Here is a 23,793-nt window from a genome sequence, read left to right as displayed (position 1 = left end):
AAGTGTAATTTCTGTTTTCCCGAAATATCCCCGCTGTCATGGTGCTGCTTCCTACGGCAGCAGCCAGACAGGGCTTGCTGGTGGCTTCAGAGCTCTTGAAAGGGGAATGCTCACAAGACAACCAGCTCAGCAGTGTGTTCTTGCCTGACAGTTTCTGTGTAGTGCCCCGAGGTCATACCAGTCTACTTTGTTCCTCAGCTTTTGCATGCTAGTGCAGCCAGAAGGATGCAGGCAGTGCAGACAGAGTGTTTTCCAGAGCTCAGCCCTCCCTGTGGATTCAGTGATTTCTCCTGGTGCTGGCAAGGGCAGCAGCGGTTCCAGGAGTGGGTATTTGCTAGTGTGTCACCCTGCTACTGAGCTCTCCCTTGCTGTGATTTCCTTGCTGGGAGCAACTTGGATTTAAAAACCTATAACACCAGAATCATTGAGATTTTGGTTTGTGGATCGAAGAATATCAGGAGGTCTCAGAGAATATTGATGGGGCCTTAGGCTTAGGGATTGATTTTTATCTGAAATATTTTCCTTCCTTAGAGTGGGGCATTTTAGTGAACTGAAGGAGCACTTTGGCTGCAAGCAGCAGGCTCCCATCAGAGAGGGATGCAGCCTGACATGTCGAATGCTGTGTGTTATATCTGTCTGATTTGGTGTCTTCCAGGTGTTTGAAATATCAGTGTCTATGTGGTACAAATCCAGGGACTGGGCTGTGGTTGGGCAGTGTGGAAGCAGAGTGGTAGAAAGGAGCTGGGACAGGCTGTGAGAGCTGCTTTAGTGCCAGTGCCGTTGGAGAGACTGGAAGTGTGTGTGACCAAGGAAGGAATCCCAGGGGCGCCAGCAAGAGCAGTTCTGCACCATGGCTCTGACATTCAGTAGAGATTTTTGTGAAGCTTTATCCTGCTCTAACTCAAGCTTAAAAGCTGCTTTTGTAAGCAAAATACCTGGGAGGTGATTCCTTGCTCCATGTGTCCTGTGCCTGCCAGTGCCTGCATCCTGATGTCCAGGCACTCTCGGGGTTTCCTGTGGCGTTTGCTACTTGGGGTTGATTTGATTGATTGATTGATTGATTGATGAGGATGATCTGTGGCATCCCTTGCACTCACAACTCCAGAGTGGCTTGGCTGCAGCCCTTAGGGAGGGTAAGGTGGGGAGGCAGGAGTCCCAGCAGTTCTTTGGCTGGAATTTTCCCTTCAGACTTGTAAGCTCTGTTCTGAGGCATCTCCTGGAGCCTGACTGGAGCTGTGCTTTGGTCACCCTAAAAAGCACAGTCTCCCATTCAGGGAACAGGGATGCATGATGTCTTGGTCCAGGAGCTCTTTTCCTGCTGATAGGGCATAATTACAACTGGTTCTTCCATCGGCCTGGGTTGAGACTTGTTTGTGACTCCTGAGCAGAACAGTGTATTTCTGGGATGCTCTGAGAGGCAGCGTCAGCCAAATTCCAACCTGCTGAGGTTCCCGTGTCTGCTGCAGGGACACAGTTTTGCTGAGGATGCAGCATCTTGTGGTTATGTTCCACCTTGTTTCATCTTTCTGGACTTAATTTGGAGAATCCTCTCAATTTTCCCTGATTAGTAGAATTTGGCTTTTCGAAAGAAGCTGGCTGCTTTTGGCAGTGTGATTTAATCCTTCTCATTGTTTCGATAAGCCTTTTATTTCTTTTATACATATTGACAGGCTGGAACTGCTTTGGACACTGGCCAGCCTTGTGTGTATTCCTGGCTGGCATTACTTGGGATTCAGATGGGTTTGTTTGGTGCGGTGTCATCTGCGGAGCACTGGAACACGCAAGCTCGGAAATGGCTTTGCTTTTACAATCCAGTGACAGTGCAAAATGAAAATTACAGCCTGGAGAGTTTTAACAGCTATAATGCAATAAAGGGGATTTCGGGCAAAAGCAGCCGTGGTGTGGGACAGTCCCAGCTGTGTAGTTGCTTTATGTTCAGATGAGATCCTTGACTCATTTCTTCCCTTCCCTTAGAAGGCTGCAAGTCTCTGGACCAGCTGAACCTCACAATCCCGGTGGCAGGACACCCCGCGTCGCCTGCCCACCCGCTCTCAGGATGTCCTGTGCCCAGCGTGCCGCCGGCTGCAGAGCCCGTTCCTCACCTGCAGACCCCCAACTCTGACCCGCAGACCATGGCCCGGGAATGTCCTCAGAGCTCCAAGCCTCCCAGCGGCTCCAAGTCCGGGCTGCGGAATACTCCAGGCTGCCTGCACGCCTCCAACAGCAAAGCGGCGGGCGGCCATTCCCACCCCAAGCAGCAGCGGATCAGCCGGCGCAGAGCCACCAACGGCTGGATCCCCGTGGGCACGGCCTGTGAGAAGGCTGTCTACGTCGTGGTAGGTGTCTGACTGCTGGGCTGGGTGGGGACAGCTGCCTGTGAACCTCCAGGCGTGAAGGCTTGGGGGTTGTGGGGCCCTCTCCAGCTGGAGATGGTCACTAGTGCTAGTCTAGAACCTCCCGGTGAAATTCTGGTGGGAGCAGAGGCTCTGCTGGCTCTGTTCCCTGTGTGTCCTGGTGTTACCTTGCACGGTGTGGTTTGGGAGGGGAGGAGAACCTGCTGCTCCTGTGCTGGCCTCAGCTCAAAGGTGACGGATCCTCCCAGCTCCGGCATGTACAAGGGTGGCACCTGAGGCACGTGGGAGTCCATCCTGCTGGGATCATCCTCCTGAGTAGGGCAAACCTGTCTGAGAAGCTGAGGGGTTTTGTAGCCTCAATTATAAGGGGCATGTCTAGAGGCAGCTCTTGTAAGGTGGCTCTTACTTAAAATGTCTGTGGCCCCACAAGGATCTCCCAGCACACAGAGGACTGAGACAGTGGAATTTTTCTAGCACCAAAAATCCCCTTTCTTGTAACCTGCATGGTGGCATGGCCAGTTGCTTCTCCAGGGATTTCCTGTCTGTACTTTCCCATTTGTTGCGTTCAGGGGCAGAGACTGGTTCCTGTAAGATGGGAGATTTCCTGCCAGAATTCAATTAGGTCCAGTCAAGTCCACTTCAATTGCTAGAGAAGGCAATATCCTTCATCTTATTAAGGCATAAGAGCTTGAAATGGGCCCCACGTGCTGTCTGGGAAGGTGGGACAAGGCGCTGATGTGCAGTGGATGTCAGGAGGAAGGAGGGCCATGGTCCAGGCAGGATCTGTGCTGCTGCTTGGTGTGGTGGCACAACCTTGGGCTGCTGAGAGCAGCAGCCAGGGCAGGTTTTGGAGCTTTAGCCTTTGGGACTGTGTCCAAGTGCCAAGGACTGTGCCAGAATGAAGGCTGTCAAGGCCAGGGACTGGCCTTGTGCATCCATCCCTCAGGCTGTCACACCCCAAAGGAGCAGCGAGGCGTTAATCTCCTTAAGATGCTTCCAGTCCTGCCTGGGAGATCTGGCAGGAGGTTAAACTATCCTGCTCTGGCGTTCTGAAATGAAACTCAGAGCAAAAGCCAACTAAAAGCGCCTGGTTCATATTCCCAGAAGTGATTATTTTGTACTGTCAGAGGGTACAAAAGAGTTATTGGCAGTCCTGCTAAGGAAGGCTTTGTGCCATGGCCTCCCTGCCACTTCTTGCCCTGATTTTGTCAAATATTTCATGTTTTATTGGGTTTTTACCATGTTTGTATCAGAGAAACAGCATCCAAAACACAGTTTTCAGTGCCTTTGAATGTGAAGGAGGAGCAGGCCTCCAGGTAGGCAGGCGGAAAGGTGATTTTCCTGAAGATTGTGGTTTTGCATGCAGAATGGAAGGAGCGAGTGTGTTTTAATTTAAAATCAGAGTATTAATTTCAGCAATTAGGGCTTTTGTGAGATGTGCTGTCCCCCTGCTGAGCTGCTCCCCACTGCCAGCACTATGGAGGAGAACCATGCAGTCGCCCTTTGCCCGTTGACTGGGTTGTTTTGGTTCCTGTGTGTGCAGAACGAGCCGGAGCCGGCGGTGCGCAAGAGCTACCAGGCTGTGGAGAGGGACGGGGAGATCATCCGCGTGCGGGACACCGTGCTCCTCAAATCCGGGCCCCGCAAGAAATCCATGCCCTACGTCGCCAAGATCTCTGCTCTCTGGGAGGACCCCAAGACAGGTACTGTGCCAGGAGAGTCTGTGTGTGCTCGACAGTGCGAGCTGGAAGCAGGGAAGGAATGGATGTAGGGAGAGCTGCAGGCTGGTTAGGGTACCAGAGTGATGGAGAGGAGAGGAGCGCCTTGGCTTCCATTTGGATTGTTCCAGGAACTGAAATGCTCCTTAATCACTCGTCTGGGGCTGATAAATGGAAATCTTCCTGGATATGAAAGCACAGAATATTTGCCAAGTGCCTGTCTTAGCAGCCCTCTGCTGCATTATTTCATTGCTCAAACATCGGGGGAGCTGCTGTTTGCTCCAATCCAGCATCTGGTCTGGGAGCTGTTGGGAACAGGGCTCTTCTGCAGCAGCTCTGATGGACCCCACTAGAGCTGGGGGTGGGAGTTGTGGGGACTTAATGGTGAGATCTGGTGTCTGGCAATCCCTGAGCCAAGGATGCTGAGCCAAATGCTTTAAAGTAGAGGTTGTGTTTAAAATTGGGGAAAAGAAACCCCAAAAATTATGTGTAAAAGATGTAAATTGAGATGTGCTGAGGCCCATTGTGGTTGTGTCAGTGCAGCAGCAATTCTGCCCTAAACCTGGGAATCAATGCTGCAAGTTCCCACCTTTGGATGAGCATCTTTTCCAGCTTGTATGCTGAATGGATTTTTTTGCAGGTGAAAACATTTGATTTTTGAATCTTTGGGGAGTTTCTTGTGCCTGACTTCTTCGGGATTTTCTAACCTGAGTAGAAGGAGGCAAGAGTGTAGTGGAAAGGCAACATGAGCGACTCCATGCAGCTTCTTGCTGTAACAAAGGGACACCTAGTTCAGCATGAAATATTTATCAGCCACAGCTGCCTCTCCCTGAGTGCTGTGGGAATGGAGGGGCTGGAGCAGCAGGAGGAAGCTGGGAATGAGCGGGAAAACACTCGGAGAAAGCTGAGGCTTGACTTGTTTTAATCTGTGCTGTTGCAGGGGAGCTGATGATGAGCCTCCTGTGGTATTACAGACCAGAGCACACTCAGGGAGGCCGCAACCCCAGCATGCACCAGGTGAGTCCGGGTCGGGGCAGGGCATCCCGAGCTCCCTGTGCTCCTGCAGGAGGGGGGCACTGCCCCAACATCTCCCTGCATTCCTGGCTGGCCTCAAGCTGAGTACAGCAGAGTGCTCTTGGCTGTGATGCAGCTGTTGCCAGATGTGTTGAGTGGTGGTGTCCTGTAGTTGGGCTTTCCCCCCAGATTTATTGTCCTGTGGAGAAAATCTGGGCTCTTAAAAATGCTGCTCAGTTCCTTACATGGAGGCTCTAACAGAAACTGCTGAGTGCTGATGTTTCTCCCTTTAATCTGAGAAAATTCCACATATTAAGTAAAAAGTAATTTTGACTGTTACCTTAAGAATAAGTTTATACTGAACCAAGATCAGACACCTTTCCAAAAGCTTATTCTAATTCCTACAGGACTGTAGAGCCTGATGAAAAAGCTCCTGCTGCCATTTTGCAGGAAACTGAAGTGCCTGTGTCATGTGCTGCCTTTTAATAAATCCCTTAATCTGCTTCTTAAACTCCAAAAACGTGTTAGTTTTGTACAGAAATGTGGATGCATTATCCTTGCCCTGCATAGATTTATGATGAGAACTAAAGTCTGGCTTGAGGATGCTGTGCCAGAACAAGGGAGTTGCTTTTTAAAGGAAAAACATGTGAATCACTGTGACTTCACGCCTTGCTCTGCTTTGCATGGGCTTGTGTTGGGTGACAGAACAAGCTGGTTTTAACTGGGAATGAAGAATTCACTGCTGTGTTCAACCTAGTTTTCAAAACTTGGTGCTTTCTTAATTTCTATTACTTTTTTAAATAAAAAGGGAGGGAGGGTTTGAGAGCAGGACTTGGGAGCAGCCAGGGAATTGTAACTGCCTTGTTTGCAGGCTACAGGTGAGTTTCTAAACCAAAATATGGCACTTTATAAATGAAAAGTGAGTGTATCCAGTTGCATTTCAGTCCAGGGAGAATGCCAGGAGCAATTAAGCCAGGTTTTTGCAAACGCATTTAAATTACACAATTCTTTAAACGAGAGAGCTTGGGCTGAGGGCTGGGCCAGGCTTGCCAGGGTGACTCAGGTAGTTTTGACTCAAGGAATAAACCAGAACCCCAAGGTGCAGAAGGCAGGTGTGGCATTCCCAGTGTCCCTGATCAACCCTGTCCCCAAATGTTCACCCTTTTGTGAGTTTTCCCTTCCAGCAAAGCAGAAACAGAGCCTGCAGGGAATGCTTCCAGACTTGTGCAGGGCATCCATGTTCCCAGAGATCATCTCTGCTGATCTAACCATACCTGAAATTCTTCTCAGTGGCTCTGTCCAGATTACCCTGTGTATAACCAATCCTGCCTGCTGCAGAGCCAAATTCCCTACATTACTCTGGGAAAAAAATGAAGAGAAGTTTGCCAATAGAGCTTGTGGCTGCTCCTCCTTGGATGTGTTCCAGGCCAAGTTGGATGGGGCTTGAAGCAACCTGGTCTAGTGGAAGGTGTCCCTGCCCATGGCAGGCGGTGGAATGAGATAATCCTTAAGGTCCCTACCAACCCAAACCATAGCAGGATTCTGTTCCATGATTCTGAAAAAGGCTTTGCTACTTCTCTCACTAAACCAGCCTTCTAAATTGAATTGGGAAGAGGAAGTGGTTGGACAAGAAGGGTGTCTTTAAGTTTTGATATAAGATGGATTAGAGAATCCAGAAGGAAAGGGGAGACCCAGGGGTGCAGCCAGCCGTGGCCTTGCTGCTGAAGAGCTTTGTGACATTGGAAACTCATGGGATATTGGAGCACTGGGTCTCACAAAGTGTGCTGGGCAGGGTGAGGTGGTGGGAGAGTCGGTGCTTTGCTCCCTGGTGCACAGAGCACACGGCAGGTGCCTGCAGTACGTGGGACGCTGGCTCTGAAGAGTTTTCACCGTGGCCATGCTTTGGTCACTGCGCGTTAAGGTGATGGGTGAAGGTGCAGAGCTCGCCATTCCCTCTGTGGCTGGGTGAGGGTGTGGAGCTGGCCGTGCCTCCCGGGGCTCCAGAGGGTGACCTGTCCCCTCCCTTCCTCCCGCAGAACGAGATCTTCGCGTCGCGGCACCAGGACGAGAACAGCGTCGCCTGCATCGAGGAGAAGTGCTACGTGCTGACCTTCGCAGAGTACTGCAGGTAGGTGGAGCTCTGAACCTGCTGCACTTCCCAAACCTCCCCCTGCTCCAGCCGCTCTCACCCTGCCTGTCCCAGCCAGCCCAGCTGGGCTGTGGTGTGGCTGGAGCTGCGGTAGTGACCCTTGCTCTGCTGCAGGCTTCTCCTGCTCCAGATCCATTCCATGTCTGGATTGTGTAGGATCATGGAATAGACCCTTAAGATCATCGAGTCCAGCTGTTCCCCTGGAGCTGCCAAGGCCACCACTAACCCCTGTCCCCAAGTGCCACATCCACATAGCTTTTAAATCCCTCCAGGGATGGTGGCTCCACCACAGCCTGTTCCAAGCCCTGACCACCCTTTCCTTGAAGGAATTCTCCCAATATCCAACCTAAATCTCCCCTGGTGCAACTTGAGGCTGCTTCCTCTCAACCTGTGCCTTGTTCCCTGGGAGCAGAGCCTCTGGCTGCACCCTCCTGCCAGGGAATTGTGGAGAGCCAGAGGTCCCCCCTGAGCCTCCTTTTCTCCAGGCTGAATCCCCCCAGCTTCCTCAGTTACTCCTGGTGCTCCAAACCCTTCCCCAGCCTCTTGTGCTCCTCTCAAGGGACTCCCAAATATGCATGCTTGTATGACCACTGCACATGCTTCCAAGGAATACAAGAACAGGTGTACAGGAAACATGGAACTTTGAGCTAAAAACTAAGTGACCTAGGAAGAGATCCTATATATGCATCCCTTGTGGGACACAGATGCCAGACTATCCAAAAACCTGCTGATACAAGTGCAAGTGTTTATGCTGGACACCAGATCCAGGGATTTTGGCAGCAGCACCCTTTGGAGCAGTGACTCAGGCAGCTATAGTTGAACTCTTGCTGACTGAATTGCAGCTTTGTCAGCAAGACCTTCCCAGCATCCATATTCCAGCCTGCCATCCTGGGATGGATACACAGGGCTGAAGGAAAATAGGGATTGAATGGGACAAACCCATCATGCAAACCAGTGCTTTAAATCTCTCAGTTCTGCTGGGTGCATCCTGTGGTCTGTGCAGCCCTGCCATGGAAGGGATGCCTGAGACTCCTCCTCAGCCTGCTCCTTGCCCAGGGCTCTGCTCTTGGAATTTCTAAAACCAAACTGGCGTACAAACTCTTTAGAAACTGAATTTTGATCTTTTGAGAACACTAAAAAATCCCAAACAAACAAACAAAAAAACAACCTAACCCCAAGAATAACAAACCAAACAAAGCCAACCAAACAAATTCCCCCATCCCCAAGCTTTGGATCAAAGCAGTTCCTTTCCATTCTAGCACCCCAGTCTTCTGGAACAGCTACTGGCAGGAATTCTTTCATGCTCTTGTGGGTCAGGTCACCTTTGAGAGATGTTCCCTGAAGGCATCCTGAATTCTTTGTTTTCCTAAACATTGGTTCATAAGCATCTATTAGGGGCTAATTAGCAAAAATGAGACCAAAGCAGTAAAAACAAGGTTTTAAAACTTTTTTTAATTGCTATCATCTTTGGTGCTGTATGATATTCACCCATATGGAAATGCAAACTTGTGTTGCTTCCTGCAGGAGTTCTCTTTGAACAAAGCTTTGTCCACATTCCTTCCCTTCCCCTTATCCTCCAGCAGCTGCAGTTGTGGCTCCCAGCAGGACACAGGCAGCAGGAGAGGGAATGAGTTCATGGTCCCCAGCACAGGAAGGACACGGACCTGTTGGAGCGAGTCCAGAGGAGGCCATCAGGTTGATCAGAGGGATGGAGCACCTCTCCTATGAGGAAAGGCTGAGAATAGGGATTGTTCATCCTGAAAAAGTGAAGGCTTTGGAGTGACTTAATTTCCCCTTCCAGTACCTCAAGGGAGCCCACAGGAAAAATGGAGAAAGACTGTTTACAAGGGTGTGGAGTGCCAGGACAAGGGAGAATGGCTTCACACTGCCAAAGAGCAGGGATAGATGGGATATTAGGAATAAATTCTTCCCTATGAGGGTGATGAGGCTCTGGCTCAGTGAAGCTCTGGCTGCCCCATCCCTGGAAGGGTCCAAAGCCAGGTTGGATGGAGCTTGGAGAAACCTGGACTAGTGGAAGGTGGAACCTAGTGAAAGGTTCCTGCCCATGGCAGGGGTGGGACTGGATGAGCCTTAATATCCCTTCCAACCCAAAGCATTCCAGGATCCTCTGGTAACTCTTCCGATGTGATTGCCCTGCAGATTTTGTGCCTTGGCAAAGCGTCGAGTCGAAGGGATCCCGGGCAGGAAAACCATCATGGTTCCTCCCTCGGAGGAGTATTCCACCCCTCTGCACCGCAAGGTGCCCGAGGACACGGACCCCGAGCTGGTTTTCCTCTGTCGTCACGTCTACGACTTCCGGCACGGGCGCATCCTGAAGAACCCGCAGTAGCACAGCCCTGGCTCGGAGCGCGGCGGGAGCGGGTGGCACCGGAGCGCCCGCGGCCTTGGGGACACCTGTGCACCCTCACCCACCTCATGCTGCTGCAGGTGGGAGCGCCCAGCGCTCCGCCCTGGGACTCGGGAGCGTGCGAGGAGCGGAGCCCGTGGAGGGGGAGGCAGCAGTTTGAAAGCACAGCACTTCATTAAAAGCATAAATGAAAATATATACGTAAAAAAAAATAAATATATGTATATAGATATAGGGATTTGCATAAGTAAATCTATATCTATATATGTATGTAGAGCTGCATCTATTTGGGAGGGTTTGCAGGGGATAAAAGCCAGGAAGCAGTGCAGAGGCGTGGCTGGGGGAATGGCACGAAGGTGCAGGAAGGATGTGTCAGTGCAGTGTTTGTGGAGTGCGGCTGGGACAGTCGGTGGTTTTCAGGCCCTGAACTGAGCCCAGTTCTTGGCAGAGCACAGGAGAGTCTCCTTGGTCCTGCAGGACAGACTCTGAGGATTCAAAAATACAGCTTTGGGAGCTGCCTGGGTGCAGAGTGGCCTTGTGTCATGCTTGGATAGGTGTTGCTTCACCAGGGGAAGAGGTGTTCTCCCCTGTCTTTTTCCCTCCCCTCACCTCTGTGATTCACCACCTAGGCTGGGGCTTGGAGCCTGCTCCATGGTGCAGCAGAGGGAGCTGGCAAAGTGGCAGGTGTCACACCGCAGTGTAGGGTTAGAGCAGGTCCTGTCCCAGGTGTCCTGGCCGAGCCCACAGGATTTTATGCCCCATTCCCAAGGCTCAGTACTCACTGGCACTTGTCGCTTGGAAGCTTGGAGCTCACAAAGTGGGCTCTGCTGGGGAGAACCATGTTTCCTCTTTTCTTCTGAGTGTTGCTCTTCCTCTGATGGCTCAGGGGGCCCTGGATTTTCTCTTTCTTCCCAGTTTATTTCCTATAATGTCGTTTACAGACCCTGCTTATCCCCATGTGTCTGCAGTGGGAAGAAGCCAGAGGGGGAAGTGGCAAACCCTTTTCTTGCGTGTTTTTGGCTTTTTAAAATTCCTTCCCCATGTGACTGTCCTGATCCTGGGTGTGCTGTTGAAGCCATCAGCAGCCTCTCCCTCTCCAAACTCATCCCGGTGTCCGAGCAAGCTCACCAAAGTGGCTTTGTGGCTCCTGAAAGGACCTGAGCATCGGGAAAGGTTCGCGTGGACCGTGCGAGCCCCGCAGGTCCTGCCTCTTGCCTTACCTGTACAGATCCCAGACAGACCTTAGATCCCAGACAGACCTTAGCTTATCTCAACGCTAACTTGGAGTTAATCCCAAAGCAAACCAAAGGACAGTGTCACATCCTGGGCAGTCACTGCACCAGGCTGGGAGCCCAGCCCGAGATTGCACTAACTTACAGCAGAACTGACCCCGTGCCACCCACATTCCTGCTGGCTGGAGCCGCTCACTGAAACGAGGGATCTGCATTTTCCCAGTCTTTTGGGGCTTCTGAACTTGTGTTCCATGGTGGAAGTGTCCATTCTGCTTTAATGTCCTATCAGTGGAAGCAGCATTCCCTGTACTCCCTGGGGACACAGGGCTTGTCACCTTGCTCCAGTGGCCACACACACCTGCCTGGCCTGGAGAGAAAGCCCATGGCATCCAGTTCCTTACATGGAATAGTTCAGGCACGCAGGAGTTCTCCAGAGATTTGCTCTACATACCAAAGAGGGGAATGTGTCTGGAGGCGATGGCTTGAGGGCATGACAAGGTCTGGCACCCGCTGCAGCAGGCGGGCATCTCCCTGCAGCTGGTGGATGATTCCTGCTGGAAAACTCCTGTTTATTCCCACCTGCATAGCCCAGGGAGAACACCCAGCTCCAAGAAGGGGGATCCCAGGTGTGCAAGCAAGAATTGTCAGGTGAAGCATCTTCTCTCACTTATACCTCAAGATACTGTTGGTGTCAAAGGGATTGCCCAGATCTCTCCTGAACAATTCGCTTGGCACTGGGGGTCTCTTGGGATGATGTGGTGGGGCTTGTGTGTTGGGTTGGGAAGTGGTGGCACTGTGGGGACACTTGGATGAAGGGGTGCAAGGAGGCATTGGAGATCATGGTCTCTGATGCTTTTGGTGGGAGGATATGAAGTGGTTTTCCCCTGTAGCAGGGAGGGAGGATGCTGGAGAAGTGGAGCTGCTCCTGCCTGTGACACAGAGGGAATGGCAGCTGCCCAGCCATGGGGGGAGTGCAGCAGCTGCACCCCACAGTGAGTGAAAGGTGATGGGATGCCCGAAATCCACGTGTTTGGCTTCATGGGGACTCCTTTGTCCCTGAACCTGAAGCAGGGGGAGGATATGAAGTGGTTTTCCCCTGTAGCAGGGAGGGAGGATGCTGGAGAAGTGGAGCTGCTCCTGCCTGTGACACAGAGGGAATGGCAGCTGCCCAGCCATGAGGGGAGTGCAGCAGCTGCACCCCACAATGAGTGAAAGGTGATGGGAAGCCCCAAATCCACGTGTTTGGCTTCATGGGGACTCCTTTGTCCCTGAACCTGAAGCAGGAGAGCTGCTGTGGCCATTTCTCCCTGGCAGTGCTTTGGACATGGAATGCTGCAAGACCCACCAGCCAGGTGAGCCTGAGCACTGCTGCAGCTGGGCCCAGGTGTGAGACCCAGCCTTGGAACCACAGTAACTCACCAAAACTCCTCCTTCTGCCCCATCTCCCCCTGCTCCCACCTTGTCCTGGCTCCTCTCCAGGTAGCAGGGAAGTTCTCCTTGCCCTGGGTCCATAACGGGCTCCGGTCCAGCTCTGGAGAGGACAAACCTGACTCTTCTCATGTTGAATCTGCTTCAGGCCATGAACATTGAGGTTCACGTGGTTGCTGATGCTGTTGTGCAAACAGCATGTAAATGAACTGAAATGTCTTATCCCTAATGAAAAGATTTCCTGCTTTTTTAATCTATTAGATATGGAAATATTTTTTGAAACTGAAAAATGCAGTTGGTAGAATTTAAATTGAAGCATAATACATGTAAAATATATTTTAGTTGATAATTTTGTAAAATGCACTTTTTTGTGTCTCTTCCCTGGTCTCCCAGATCTGTATTTCATTGTTTACAGATGGAATGAGAACATTCCCTATTCCCTCCTTCTGTGAGAAAGATATATTAGAAGTAATTCTTAAAAAATAAATTTGAAAAATCGTATTGATTTAGAAAACAAACCAGTGCTGGACTGTTCTTCCCATTCCTGCATGAACTTCCTGCCTGGACCTGGTGGTTGAAGGAGTTAGGAGTGCTTGGGAGCAGATGTGGGTGCTCAGGTTTGTTGGATAAGCAATCTGTTGGGTTTTCCATGGGAATAGAGCAAGTGGCAACAGGATAGGCAGGGACTGACTGACTTTTCTGCAGTCTGCTCTTGACAGCCACTGTCAGTGGAGTATTTGAGTCTCTGCTGTCCAAGCAGGGCAGGTGGTGGTGGCAGTCTTGTTTCAGCTGGGCTTTAGGAACCCTGAAGGAAGCATTTGGGAATGTTGCTTTGGAAAAGTGTCTCGCTTGGAACGCTGTCTCCTCCAGCTTCTGCCAGCTGAGTGTCACAGCCCCGTGGCACCAAGTGAGGACAGGTCCAATGGCCGAGCCATCTACACAGATATCCCAAATGGCCGGAAGGATTCCAAGTGGGAGAAGAGCAGACAGGAGTCAAATAACCTGCTGGAAGAGCAATGAGGAGCAGGATGATGGGATCAGGAGTACCTGGTGGGAGTGCCTGCAGCCACATGCAGGTGAGAGCTGTTCAGGGATGCTCCCAGACGGTGACAGGGCTTGGAGTGCAAGGCCAAAGGCAAGGCACATGCAGGGGATTGCAGGGGCTCCTGCACACTCATCCTCAGGGGGAACAGCTCCCGTGGCCCTGGGTGGTGACACAGCCACTCCCACACAGTCCTGAGCCATGGCTCCTCTATCCCACAGGCTCCTCCTCGTCTTTCACGATTTCTGGGTGGTGACACAGCCACTCCCACACAGTCCTGAGCCATGGCTCCTCTGGAGCTGTCCCACAGGCTCCTCCTTGTCTTTCGTGATTTCCATTCCATGTTGAAATGTTCTGCTGCTTTCGGGGCTGTGGCCTTGCACACCTGGGAAGAGAGGGGATGAGCTCTGGGAACAAAATGGGCAGAAGGAAAGAGTAATGTCTGACGTGGAATTAGCTCCTAATTACAGAGAAGGGAGTGAGGGGCACATGTGGCTTGTGCACATTAGCTGGACATGGCAGGACTGCATCCATAGCCCTTGGATAATCCATTGGACCTTGGCTGCATCTTTCTGAAAATTTGCGGCATCTTTCACACCCAGGTCACCTTGGGCAGGAAATTCTGAGATGGTCCCATCAGGAGCTGGGGCTGTTCAGTCCCTGTTCCTTTTCAGCCCTGCTGGCATCACACCTGCTCTTAAATTCCTGATTAAATTTCTTCCTAGCATTAGGGATTTTGCTAGAGGATTCTGGCTTTTGCTTCCTACTCCCAGCCTTGCCAGCACAGCTTCTTGCAGGGAGCTGCTGGAAGCACAGACCTGGAGAAGCAGATCAAACCAAGAGAATTCCTGAAAAAGGAAACCACAGTGATGAAGTGAATTCATCTGGGAATTTTCCTCCCAAGGGAGGAAGGAGCTCATCCAGGGAGATGTACATTTGTGAGCTGCTGTGGGACCACTGAGCATGATATTCCCAACCCCATGGCCTGGGAGTTCTGCTGAAGAATCAATTTGAGATTTCCTAGTTGGATTTAATGTGACCTGGTCACTGGGAACCATCAGTGATGTGGGTGCCAGAAATGGAACAGAAACCTGGACCCACGGCCGGCTCTGGTGCTTATCCGGTGTCGATGCTCCCTCAGAGAGGTCCTTTGGAAAGACAACCAAGAAAAAGCTTTTCCATCCCCACTCTTCCTGCGTAGTGAGCCGTCACCAGAAGGATAATCTGTGGCGGGCTGAAAAGTTGGGATTAATGTCAAACAAAATTGGATTTACTGTTGAAATCTGCTACCCGAGGGAGGCACGCGGAGCTGTATCCAGCTCTCCTGGATCTGACATTCAGCAAACTGCTCTTGTATCATGACTGATGCTGCCAGGAATGTTCTGCTGCCACTGTGGCAGAGTCCTTTTGGCCACAGGTTGTCCTTGGAGTTTCCCATGCATCAGGAAGGCGTGGGCTCACTGTCTGGAAAGCATGAGGTGTGTGGCCATTGGAATCCCGCCTGGCTTTGGCCAGCTGGGCATCCCCTGGCAGCTTCTGATGAACATCAGTGGTTCAGGTACCTGGCAGAGCCAACCTGCTGTGTCCCATTTCCCTCATTTCCACGTGTGGTGTCTGAAGGTGACAGAGCCTCGTGGCAATTGCAGGGAGAAGGAGGCACCAGGGGTGCTGGGAAGGAGCTGCTGAGGCTGTGGGCACTTCCAGGCCTTTGGATAAGGTTTGGGCACCAGGATGAGCACAATGAGAGGGTGAGAGCTGTTGAAAAGTGTGTCCTGACCTTTGAGAGTTAATCCTTCGAGAGGCACAGCAGTGTCCTGCAGATTCAAGGATGCTGGCATGGCTCTTTGTTCTGCTTTGGAGCAGCTCTTTTTTCCAGGGAAAGTGCCAGCTGGTCTGGTGATGCTGCTGTGGGAGCCTTCTTGGGGCTTCCTCACCTCACTCTCCATGTGTCCCAGCCAAGCAGATCCAGAGCAGCATCCAGGACTGGCTGAAGTGTCTTCCCACCTGGAGTGAAAGCCACGAGCTCCTGCTTGTGTTTAACTGGGGCTTTAATGCTGCTAATTATAATTGGCTGTAATTGTGCCAAAATCCCTGCGAGGCAAGAGACAGGAGCAGTTGGGACTGTCACATGAACGTGACAGAGTACTCCAGCACCCACCCAGCTCCATCCCTGCCCATGGAGGAGCCGTGCAGGGAGTGGGAGTGGGATTTGTCCCATCACTGGTAGCAGGACCAGCTCTGTGTGGTGCCACATAGGGAAAAGGGATACACATCCCCTTAACCTCCAGGGACCTGAGCGTGGGCAATTCCCTGTTTTACTGTGCCCTTCTCACCCCATCCATATGGGATAAACACTTGGCTCACCGAGCTGGGGGCTTGAGAGGAGATAATGGATAACTGCTCACTAATCCCTGCATGCCAGCGTTGGCTCTTGCTGCTCCAAATGCTGCAGTGGCAGCACAGGGAGCTCCCAGCTCCATTGGCACAGGCTCCATCCATGGGAAAGCAGCCGCAGTCTTGCAGAGCCACTCTTGGAATGGCTCCTGCACTGCCTGTGTCACACAAAGCTGAATAAAAATGAGGTTGAGCTTTTCATGTTCTTCTCCAGCTGCTGCTCCTGCCATGGCTGCATCCCTGTGCCCAAAACCTCAGGGTCCTGGAGCAGCAGTGCAGTGAGCCATTTTTCTGGAAACATCAAGCTTGGACATTCCTGGAGACTCTTTCCTGTGATAAAGCCCTTGGCAGAAAGGTAATTCCTGTCTGGCCCTTGGGAAGGGAGCTGTGCTGAGGGGTCACATGGGGACTGGCCAGGACTGTACTGCCTCAGCCTCCTGCAAAAACCCAAAATCCAGCTAAATCACCCCTTTATATATGAATTTTCCTTAAATTCCAAATGCCAGGCTGGAACACATGTTGAGAGCTCTGCAGGGCCATTGGGAGCAACACTGGGCAGTGTGAGAGACTGAGGCCAAAAGCAGGAAGAAAAGGAAAACAACAAACCCAAAAATCAGGGGAACAGAGGAGGAATCAGGTGAGCACTGCCAGGTGTGCTGGGAAAGACATCCAACCTCTATCCATGCCTTCCATATGGGATGGGACTCACCGAGGCAGTGGGAGGTTGCAGCACAGTGCTCAGTGCCGGCCTTGGGGTTGTAATTAATAGTGGGAGACGCTGATTAATAATTGGAGGTGGTATAAAGGGGATACCTGGACTGGGATGAAGCCGAGGGGTCTCTCGGAGCGCGGCGTTGCCATAGGGATCCAACAGCTTCTCCGTCAGAGCCTCCGGCGAGAGCAGTTAATCCATTTTTAAGAGGAAAGGATATTTAATAAAGGGAGCCATTTAAACTGGATTTACAAGGCACACTGAATGGAGGCCCCATTTATTCCGTGACTTCATATTTAATTTTAATATCTCTATAAACCTCTCCAGAGTGTTCTGCACAAACAAGCCGGAGCCAGAGCGGTTCGACCGCCCAGTGATTCTTAAAAGCAAATCAATTTAACAGGGCTGGAAAAAACCTGCCTCTCCAGGAATATTCTTCTGCTCTCGGAAGGAGCACCGGAATAGCTGTATTAGAAAACAACAAACAAGCTCTTCTGATGGAGAGGGATTTTTGAAAGGATATGGTGCAAAGCGGGGTTGGGAGCCCCCACAGCAAGGCGGGTTGTTGGGAGTTTGCTTTGTTGCTCTGTTTTCTCTGCACTCATAAATAATGTAATTAATAATCATATAACTTCATCAATAATCCAGTTTTTTCTGCAGCCGTGCTCGCTGCTATTCCCGTGCTGCTGCCTGAGCAGGGATGCAGTGAGTGTAAAAGTCCATACAAGAGCTGGGATAGGGAAGATGGCACCTGGCAGCATTTAGCACTCTATAAATGAGAAAAGGACAGGAAGGCAGCCAGATTGCCCACAAGGAAGCAGTTTGTGGCTGTTCCCAGAGCATTTCTGCTTCCCACACTGGGAATGTCGTGGTTTTGGAAGAATCAAGTTCTCTGGGAAGAGCTGGTGAGAAAACTCCCTTCTCCCTCTGCAACAGGTAAACTCTCCTGCTCCTCAGCACCTGGCTCAGGGCACAGAGCAAATTCCCTGGGTTTCCTTTGTCTCTGAAACATCTCGGTTTCATTTCTTTTTAATATGTAGAGATTGTGCTGCACAAAGCTGCTTTGATTTCTCCTCCATCTTTTGGGTGGTCCCTGAACCCGGATTTAAGGAGCAGAGCAGGTGCCCTTTGCCACCACATCCCAGTCAGCCTGTGCAGTGCTTTGTACTCTCAGATCACAGAATGTTCCCTCACCTCCACTTAATCCCTTTTTCCCTCTCTTTTTCCTTCCACCCAAATGACCCCCCTAGCAGGAAACAGCGTCCTCTGCTGCCCTGGGTCACGGAGATGGATTTCTCAAGGAGCAGACTCTGGACTGCTCAGAGTGAGGGTGATTTAGCAGTCGGATGTTTCTCCCTGTCCCAGGCTGGGGAATGTTTCTCCCTATCACAGCCAAAGATCCACAAGTGGGATTGGATTCATAGCACATCAGATAATTAGGTAGTCTATAAAAAGGGAATTACATGGCATTTTAACGAGCACGGTTGAATTTTGTTCTCGCCTCCCTGTGAGATGAAGGCTGAGACTCCCCATGGGAATTGATTTCCTCATGGGACCTCCCTGTCTTAGGAATGTGATGTCCCAAAAGCAGTCCCACAGGTACATGTGGGTCTGGAAACCAGGACCCAGGCAGGCAGCAGTCCCCCATTTCCAGGGACAGACCCTTGCTCTAATATTTGAGCAAATTTTCTTGTAATTTAACTTTCCCAATTTGGAAATAATGCAACTTTTTTTTTTTTAATTGATAATAGAGAGTGGGGGGGGGAACCATTTTCATCACTCTTTAACAGAAAGCCTCAGTCTTCTATGGTCCAGAGCAAGAGGAGGCACAAATGGACTGATTTATTTCATTCTTCCTGATGTTTATTTTAAATTAATCCTGTTGGGACAGATGTCAGGCCAGAATTCTTGCTGGAGCCACTTATGTTCTTTGATCTAATTAACAATGGCTCATGTCTTATAATAACTCATTTTTCTAATAATGAATTTTTCATGAGTGATGGGATTCACTTGCTTTTGCTCTTTGCCTTCCCCTACATCCTGTGTTTCCTCTCTCATTTTTCTTCCTTTCATTTTCCAAACCACCTTGGATGCTGATACATTTCAGGCTTGAAAACTCTGGAAATAACTTTCCAAATACGCTGCATTTAGAGAAAATTTCAGGTTAATTCTACATGTTTATTCATTAAAGCACCAGTAGGATCCTGCTGTGCACACACAGGGAATTTAACACAGAAAAACAAATGGAGTGTATACATAAGTGTGTGTCAGTAATAATAAAATAGGAATGATGCTGCTGTGATTCATTGACCCAGGATTTCCGACTGGAATTTACAGTGGGCTTGAGGATAAACCCTCAGACTTTCCTTGGGAAGTGCCCCTGGAATACTCGGGAAAATGCTTTTAGGGATTACACAGCAATTTAAATAACATGCTGCCTATGATGGCTTGAAGGCACAAAACCTCCCGTTCCTATAAAATCCAGGTTACAAATGGAAAATCCTATCAAGAAGAATAAGAAAAAGACCAGAATGTTGAGAAGTTTTTTCCATACCACAACTGAAGATTGCACCTGATGATCTTGAAGGTTTTTTCCAAATTCTGGGATTCTGCAAGTCGGCCAGCCTGGACTCCACACACACAGATGGCACCATTCCTCCGATGTCTGACTGTCCCCTCCAGGATAAATTTGTCCATGTTTCCAGCCAGATGCCCCCTTCTCGTTCAGCTTATCCCCACAACTTCCCAGCACCCATCCACCGTCAGTCTCCAATATCCCAGTCAAACACTTTCCCTGGGGCAAAGCACGTCCTTCGCAGGCCATTATCACTGCTAGCACAAGGAAGGATGTTACAAACCTAAACAGGGTTCAGTCAAATGGGTCCTTATCGGTCCCATTGCCCTGGGGACAATGATTGCTGGTGTCAGGGACGAGATGCTGCAGGTTTTGGAGCAGATTCAGTCCTCGTCCTGCTGCCTGCGAAACCACAGAAACATTAATTGCCTACAAATTCCAGCAGGAACTTCACACACACAGAGTCAGGACTTCATTACAGCCCCGCAGGAGCCGCCTGGGAGCCTCGGGAAACTCCGTGTAAAGAGCAGCAGATAGAGCTGGAACGAGTTAAGAGACTTGGAGACTCTCCTGCGACACAGGTCTGGGAGCTGTGTGTGATTTAATGTGTGTTTGTGCTGGTGGTAAAACCCCGGCTGGCTGCGGGGATGTGTGTGTGTGCATCCATCCAGGAGCCCTGGGCTCAGAGCGATCACAGGGATCAGGGATGGCTCAGCGGGAGGATGAAGGGTGCACTGGGAGCTCTGGTTGTTACTGGCTTCACATTGGATACGCTCAGCCTGGCTGCGTGTCAACCTGATTTGTGGGGGGAAGATCTGGGAGTAGGAGAACTGGGCGAGCTCCGCCGGAGCCGCTGTCCCCGTTGCGCTGGCGCCTGCGGTATTCCTGCCCTCGCTGCGACCTCCGGCCCGGCTGGGGTGTGTGACCCCCCTCGCTGCCCGGGGGGATGCGGATCCATGCGGATCCATGCGGGGTCTGCCTGCCCGCAGCCTCCGCTGCCGGCACCGGGATGCGCTCCGGCTCGCTCCCTGCCTGCTCAGCCCACATCCAGAGGGGAAGGGCTGGCACGGGCTCTGCCGCTTCTCCTGGCGCTAAGGAGCGGAGCCTGCCGGGGAGGCTCCCTTCAGGAGCGATTCCACAGCAGGGAAAGCAGAACGGAGCTCAGCGGGAGGAACTGAGTGCGGATCTGAGCTCGGAGTTAAGGCACTGAGCTCAGAGCAAGGCCTTTGCGAGTCCAGCCAAGTGCATATCAATGAATTTAGAACCAGATGCGTCAGCACAAAGTTTTCCTTGCAAACAGTGATTTTTGTGTTTGTCCATCTCCTTGGAATTACTCAGTGTATTCATCCAGAGTGTTTGACTTTGTTTAAAAAGGCTTTTTCCCCAGAGATAAGAAACTCCGCCTCGGTAGCGAGCTGATTGTGGAGCGGCTTCTGTGCTTATCCCCTTGGATAAGAGGCTTTATTATACCAAATTACGGGATAATCTCTGGACACACAGCCACAGCATCCGATCTCTCCTCCTTTGCTTGTTTTACTTTTTGATCCAGAGCTGTTCAAACCAATCCAGGGGGTCTCCTCTGATAGGAATCACCGTCCTGTTTCTTGTCTGGGAAGCTGGCATCGGCCCAAACTGATGTTTTTTCAAGAAACCTTCTTTCTCTTGCTCAGCTTTTCCAGAGGCCTCACCCATCTGTCCTTTTTGCAGTTCTTCAGACCAAAATAAATATCTGATCTCACCCCAAAGGCCAGCAGAGCCTTGGCAGGGCATTTGTGATGACATCAGTGTCCAGCCTCACTCCAAGCTGGAAGGACAGGGGCATCCCTCAATCTTTCTTTCCAGCCCCTCTGGGAACTCGCCTTTTCCTTGTCACACTGATACATATTCCTGATTTCTGACTGCCAAGGTGAGTTCTACAGCCTTCCTTAAACCTGTGTGTGCATAAATGCTGCTGGGAGACTGGCTCAGTGTAAGGTGGTTGATACTATAATGTAATATTATCATAATAATGTATTTTAATGTTGTTTTTCTGCTCATGTGAGTAAAAAGTGAGGAAAAGGCCCAGAGATTTACTGCTCCAGTTACCCAGCGTGGAGGCTGTGGTGCTCTTAAGGTGAATATTGAAGTTTGGAGGCATTTTGAAGAGGGCTGGGAAGCACAAAAATCTTTTTATACCTGTAAATGGGAATTTTAGGGATGAGGCTGCTGCTCCAGCCCCTGCTAGTAGATCACACAGAGGCCTGGCAGAGCATTTCCCTGGGAAGGGCTGTGTGGGTTTCCCTTCTCCCACAGAAGAGAGAACCAAACCCTTCCATCGTTGCGGTGTGTTGTATAAACTTGTAGGCAAACCACAGCAGCCTGAAGTTGGGTTTCCTCTGTGACATTTTATTTGCTAAATGTGCTTTTTCTGAAGGAATGGATCTGTCTGGGAAATATATTCCCATAGTTTTGCACATTCTGAACGTGAGGCGGCTTTTAACTGCTTTGGAAATCAAATTACTGCTCACTCTGGGTGTTAATTAGGCACACTGAGTGTAACCACAATTAATTTTCCTTGGTGACACAGGGTTTAGCCCTGCAAACCAGCCCCTGAACCCTGTATTTGCTTGGCTGTACTGTTCCTATAGAGACTCTGCATCTCACCCCATGCCTTTGCTCTTCAGACCAGTCCTTAAATCCAAGTTCCCTTTGGAAAATAGCCCCTCTGACCTCGTGGGCAGTTTCCTGTTCCTCTGCATTTCCAGAACCAGTGGGCTATCCTGTATAACTGCTCCTGACCTAGAGATATTAGTGGGGAATAGGAACAAAAACGAATGAGCAGTGCCAGACTAGCATGCCTTCAAAGAAATAAAAATTCCCCTTGGCTGCTTTGGAGTTTGCTGCAATCAGGCTTTTTCCCCAGGAGGAGGGATTGATTTTTGTCTCAGTGACACGGATTATATATGTTGGCACGGCTTCAGTTTGGGCTGGTGTCGAGATCAGATCAGGACCTGCCCTCTGAAATGAGAGCAGGAATCTGATAACACCTCGTGTGTGCAACTTTGCTGGTGGCAGGATCGGATATCGGTCTCTTCCTAGAGCTAATGCTGTATTTACATCCAAATAAAACTGGGAAATGTGCAATAATCTAGCTGCAGGCTCTCACGCTGCGCTCCAAGTGCTTTGTCTGCCTTGGCTGACAAAATGCTCTTGGCTCCTGATCAAAGGGAAGTAAGTGGAAGCTGGTTTTCTCTTGATGTTAAGAAAGCTCCTGACAGAGAGTCCCTGCAAGGCTGGTTAAGAGCCCAGGCCCCGTGGTAGGCTAGGAAAACTCATTGAAGGAAAATGCGGAGAACAATGGCAGTGTGGAGTGACTTGGGAAAGGGCTGTGTGAGGAAATGGCATCCTGATGGCTGGGTTAGTGCCGCGGGCACCCCGGGGATGGCTGAAGCAGCAGGTGAGGGCTGGGGTCATTCACAGAGGTGCTTTGCTGGAAATGCCTGCCAAGAGGTGGGAAATCCCTCCCTCTGGCTCTCGGTGGTGGCACAGCCTCCTCGGCTCAGCAGGTAGCCAGTGGCTTCCCCTCCTCCGGGTCTAAACCTGTGCAGGAATCAGAGAATTCTAGAATCACATAAAGTGGGGCACAATGCCTAATGATGGATAGTTTGGCCTGTATTGCAAAAACCACCCATTATCACTGGGATGTGACCTGTGCCCGGATCCTCGGAGCAAACCTGGCGGGCTGTTTGAAATGGCACTTCAGTGTGCTTTTGGGATGAGAGCCGTGAGGTGTTGCTCCCCGGATCCTCGGAGCAAACCTGGCGGGCTGTTTGAAATGGCACTTCAGTGTGCTTTGGGATGAGAGCAGTGAGGCCTGACTGACATCCCGAACTCTGAGGTGCTGGTGGATGGGTGGCTCTGGACTCTATCTGGGTGATCAGTGGGAATAAGTGCTATGAGGAGCAGAAGAGGGAGCTGGGGGGCTCAGCCTGGAGAAAAGGGGGCTGAGGGTGACGTTCTCGCTCTCTACAGCTCCCTGACAGAAAGGTGCAGCCAAGTGGGGGTCAGGCTCTGCTCACGGGGAGCAAGGGACAGTAGGGGAAATTACCTCAAGCTGCACCAGGGGAGGGTCAGGTTGGACATCAGGAGGAACTTTTTTCGTGTAAAGGGATGCCAGGTGCTGGAAGGGACTGCCCAGGTGGAGTCCCCAAACCTGCATGTGTTCAAGGAAGGACTGGACATGGCACTCAGCGCTCTGGGATGGGTGAGAATCAGTCACAGGCTGGACTCAGTGGTCTGGGGGGTCTTTTCCAACCTGGATGATTCTGTGATTCCGTGATTAGAGGGCTGGAGCAGCTTTGCTCTGGAGACAGGCTGGGAGAGCAGGGGGGTCTCTCCAGTTCAGCCTGGAGAAAACTCCAGGGTGACTTGAGAGCCTTTTCCAGTGGCTAAAGGGCTCCAAGAGAGCAGGGGAGGGACTTGGGAAAAGAGATGGGGGGACAGGACAAGGGGGAACAGCTTCCCACTGCCAGAGGGCAGAGTTAGGCGGGAGATTGGGAAGAAATTCTTCCCTGTGAGGGTGCTGAGGCCCTGGCACAGGGTGCCCAGGGAAGCTGTGGCTGCCCCTGGATCCCTGGCAGTGTCCAAGGCCAGGCTGGACGGGGCTTGGAGCAGCCCGGGCGGGTGGAAGGTGTCGCTGCCCGTGGCAGTGGATGGGCCCTGAGGTCCCCGGCGTTCCCGCTACTCGATTACCCCGTGGCTCCGCCGTCCCCGCCGCGGGGCCCCGGCCGGGGCGGGCTCAGAGCGGGGCGGTCCCGCCGCCTCTTCC

The 23,793-nt window shown here is 51.2% G+C and overlaps 2 protein-coding genes across 4 annotated transcripts in view; one reads left to right on the top strand and one right to left on the bottom strand.

The window, feature by feature from the left end:
• Positions 1-12,781, top strand: part of BAHD1 (bromo adjacent homology domain containing 1) — a 35,516-nt gene extending 22,735 nt beyond the window's left edge. The window contains exons 3-8 of one of the 3 annotated variants that reach the window (XM_039706546.1): positions 1,978-2,336; positions 3,898-4,057; positions 5,013-5,089; positions 7,123-7,214; positions 9,396-11,693; positions 11,907-12,781. In XM_039706546.1, coding sequence (XP_039562480.1) covers positions 1,978-2,336; positions 3,898-4,057; positions 5,013-5,089; positions 7,123-7,214; positions 9,396-9,585 — 878 coding nt within the window. In that variant the 3' untranslated portion in view covers positions 9,586-11,693; positions 11,907-12,781. Of the gene's footprint in view, positions 1-1,974; positions 2,337-3,897; positions 4,058-5,012; positions 5,090-7,122; positions 7,215-9,395; positions 11,694-11,906 lie in introns of those variants that run through there. The other 2 variants (XM_039706545.1, XM_039706544.1) reach the window with 2 other exon arrangements.
• LOC120500964 lies at positions 11,472-12,755 on the bottom strand. The gene is made up of 2 exons (XM_039706547.1): positions 12,110-12,755; positions 11,472-11,897 (listed from the first exon to the last, which is right to left on the bottom strand). Exons 1-2 carry the CDS (start codon positions 12,667-12,669, stop codon positions 11,510-11,512), a joined length of 948 nt encoding a protein of 315 aa, XP_039562481.1. The 5' UTR covers positions 12,670-12,755; the 3' UTR covers positions 11,472-11,509.
• Positions 12,782-23,793: the final 11,012 nt, after the last annotated feature.

The sequence above is a fragment of the Passer montanus genome, unplaced genomic scaffold (assembly GCF_014805655.1).
Source record: "Passer montanus isolate IOZ18808 unplaced genomic scaffold, ASM1480565v1 scaffold194, whole genome shotgun sequence".
Classification (NCBI taxonomy): domain Eukaryota; kingdom Metazoa; phylum Chordata; class Aves; order Passeriformes; family Passeridae; genus Passer; species Passer montanus.
This window is presented reverse-complemented; position numbering and strand designations above follow the sequence as displayed.

Coding starts and splice junctions, on each gene's coding strand:
- LOC120500964 (XM_039706547.1), bottom strand. CDS start 12,669: ATGAAATACAGATCTGGGAGACCAGGGAAGAGACACAAAAAAGTGCAT. Junction 11,898..12,109: donor CAGCAGCTCTCCTGCTTCAG/GTTCAGGGACAA, acceptor CCCCTGCTTCAG/GTTCAGGGACAAAGGAGTCC.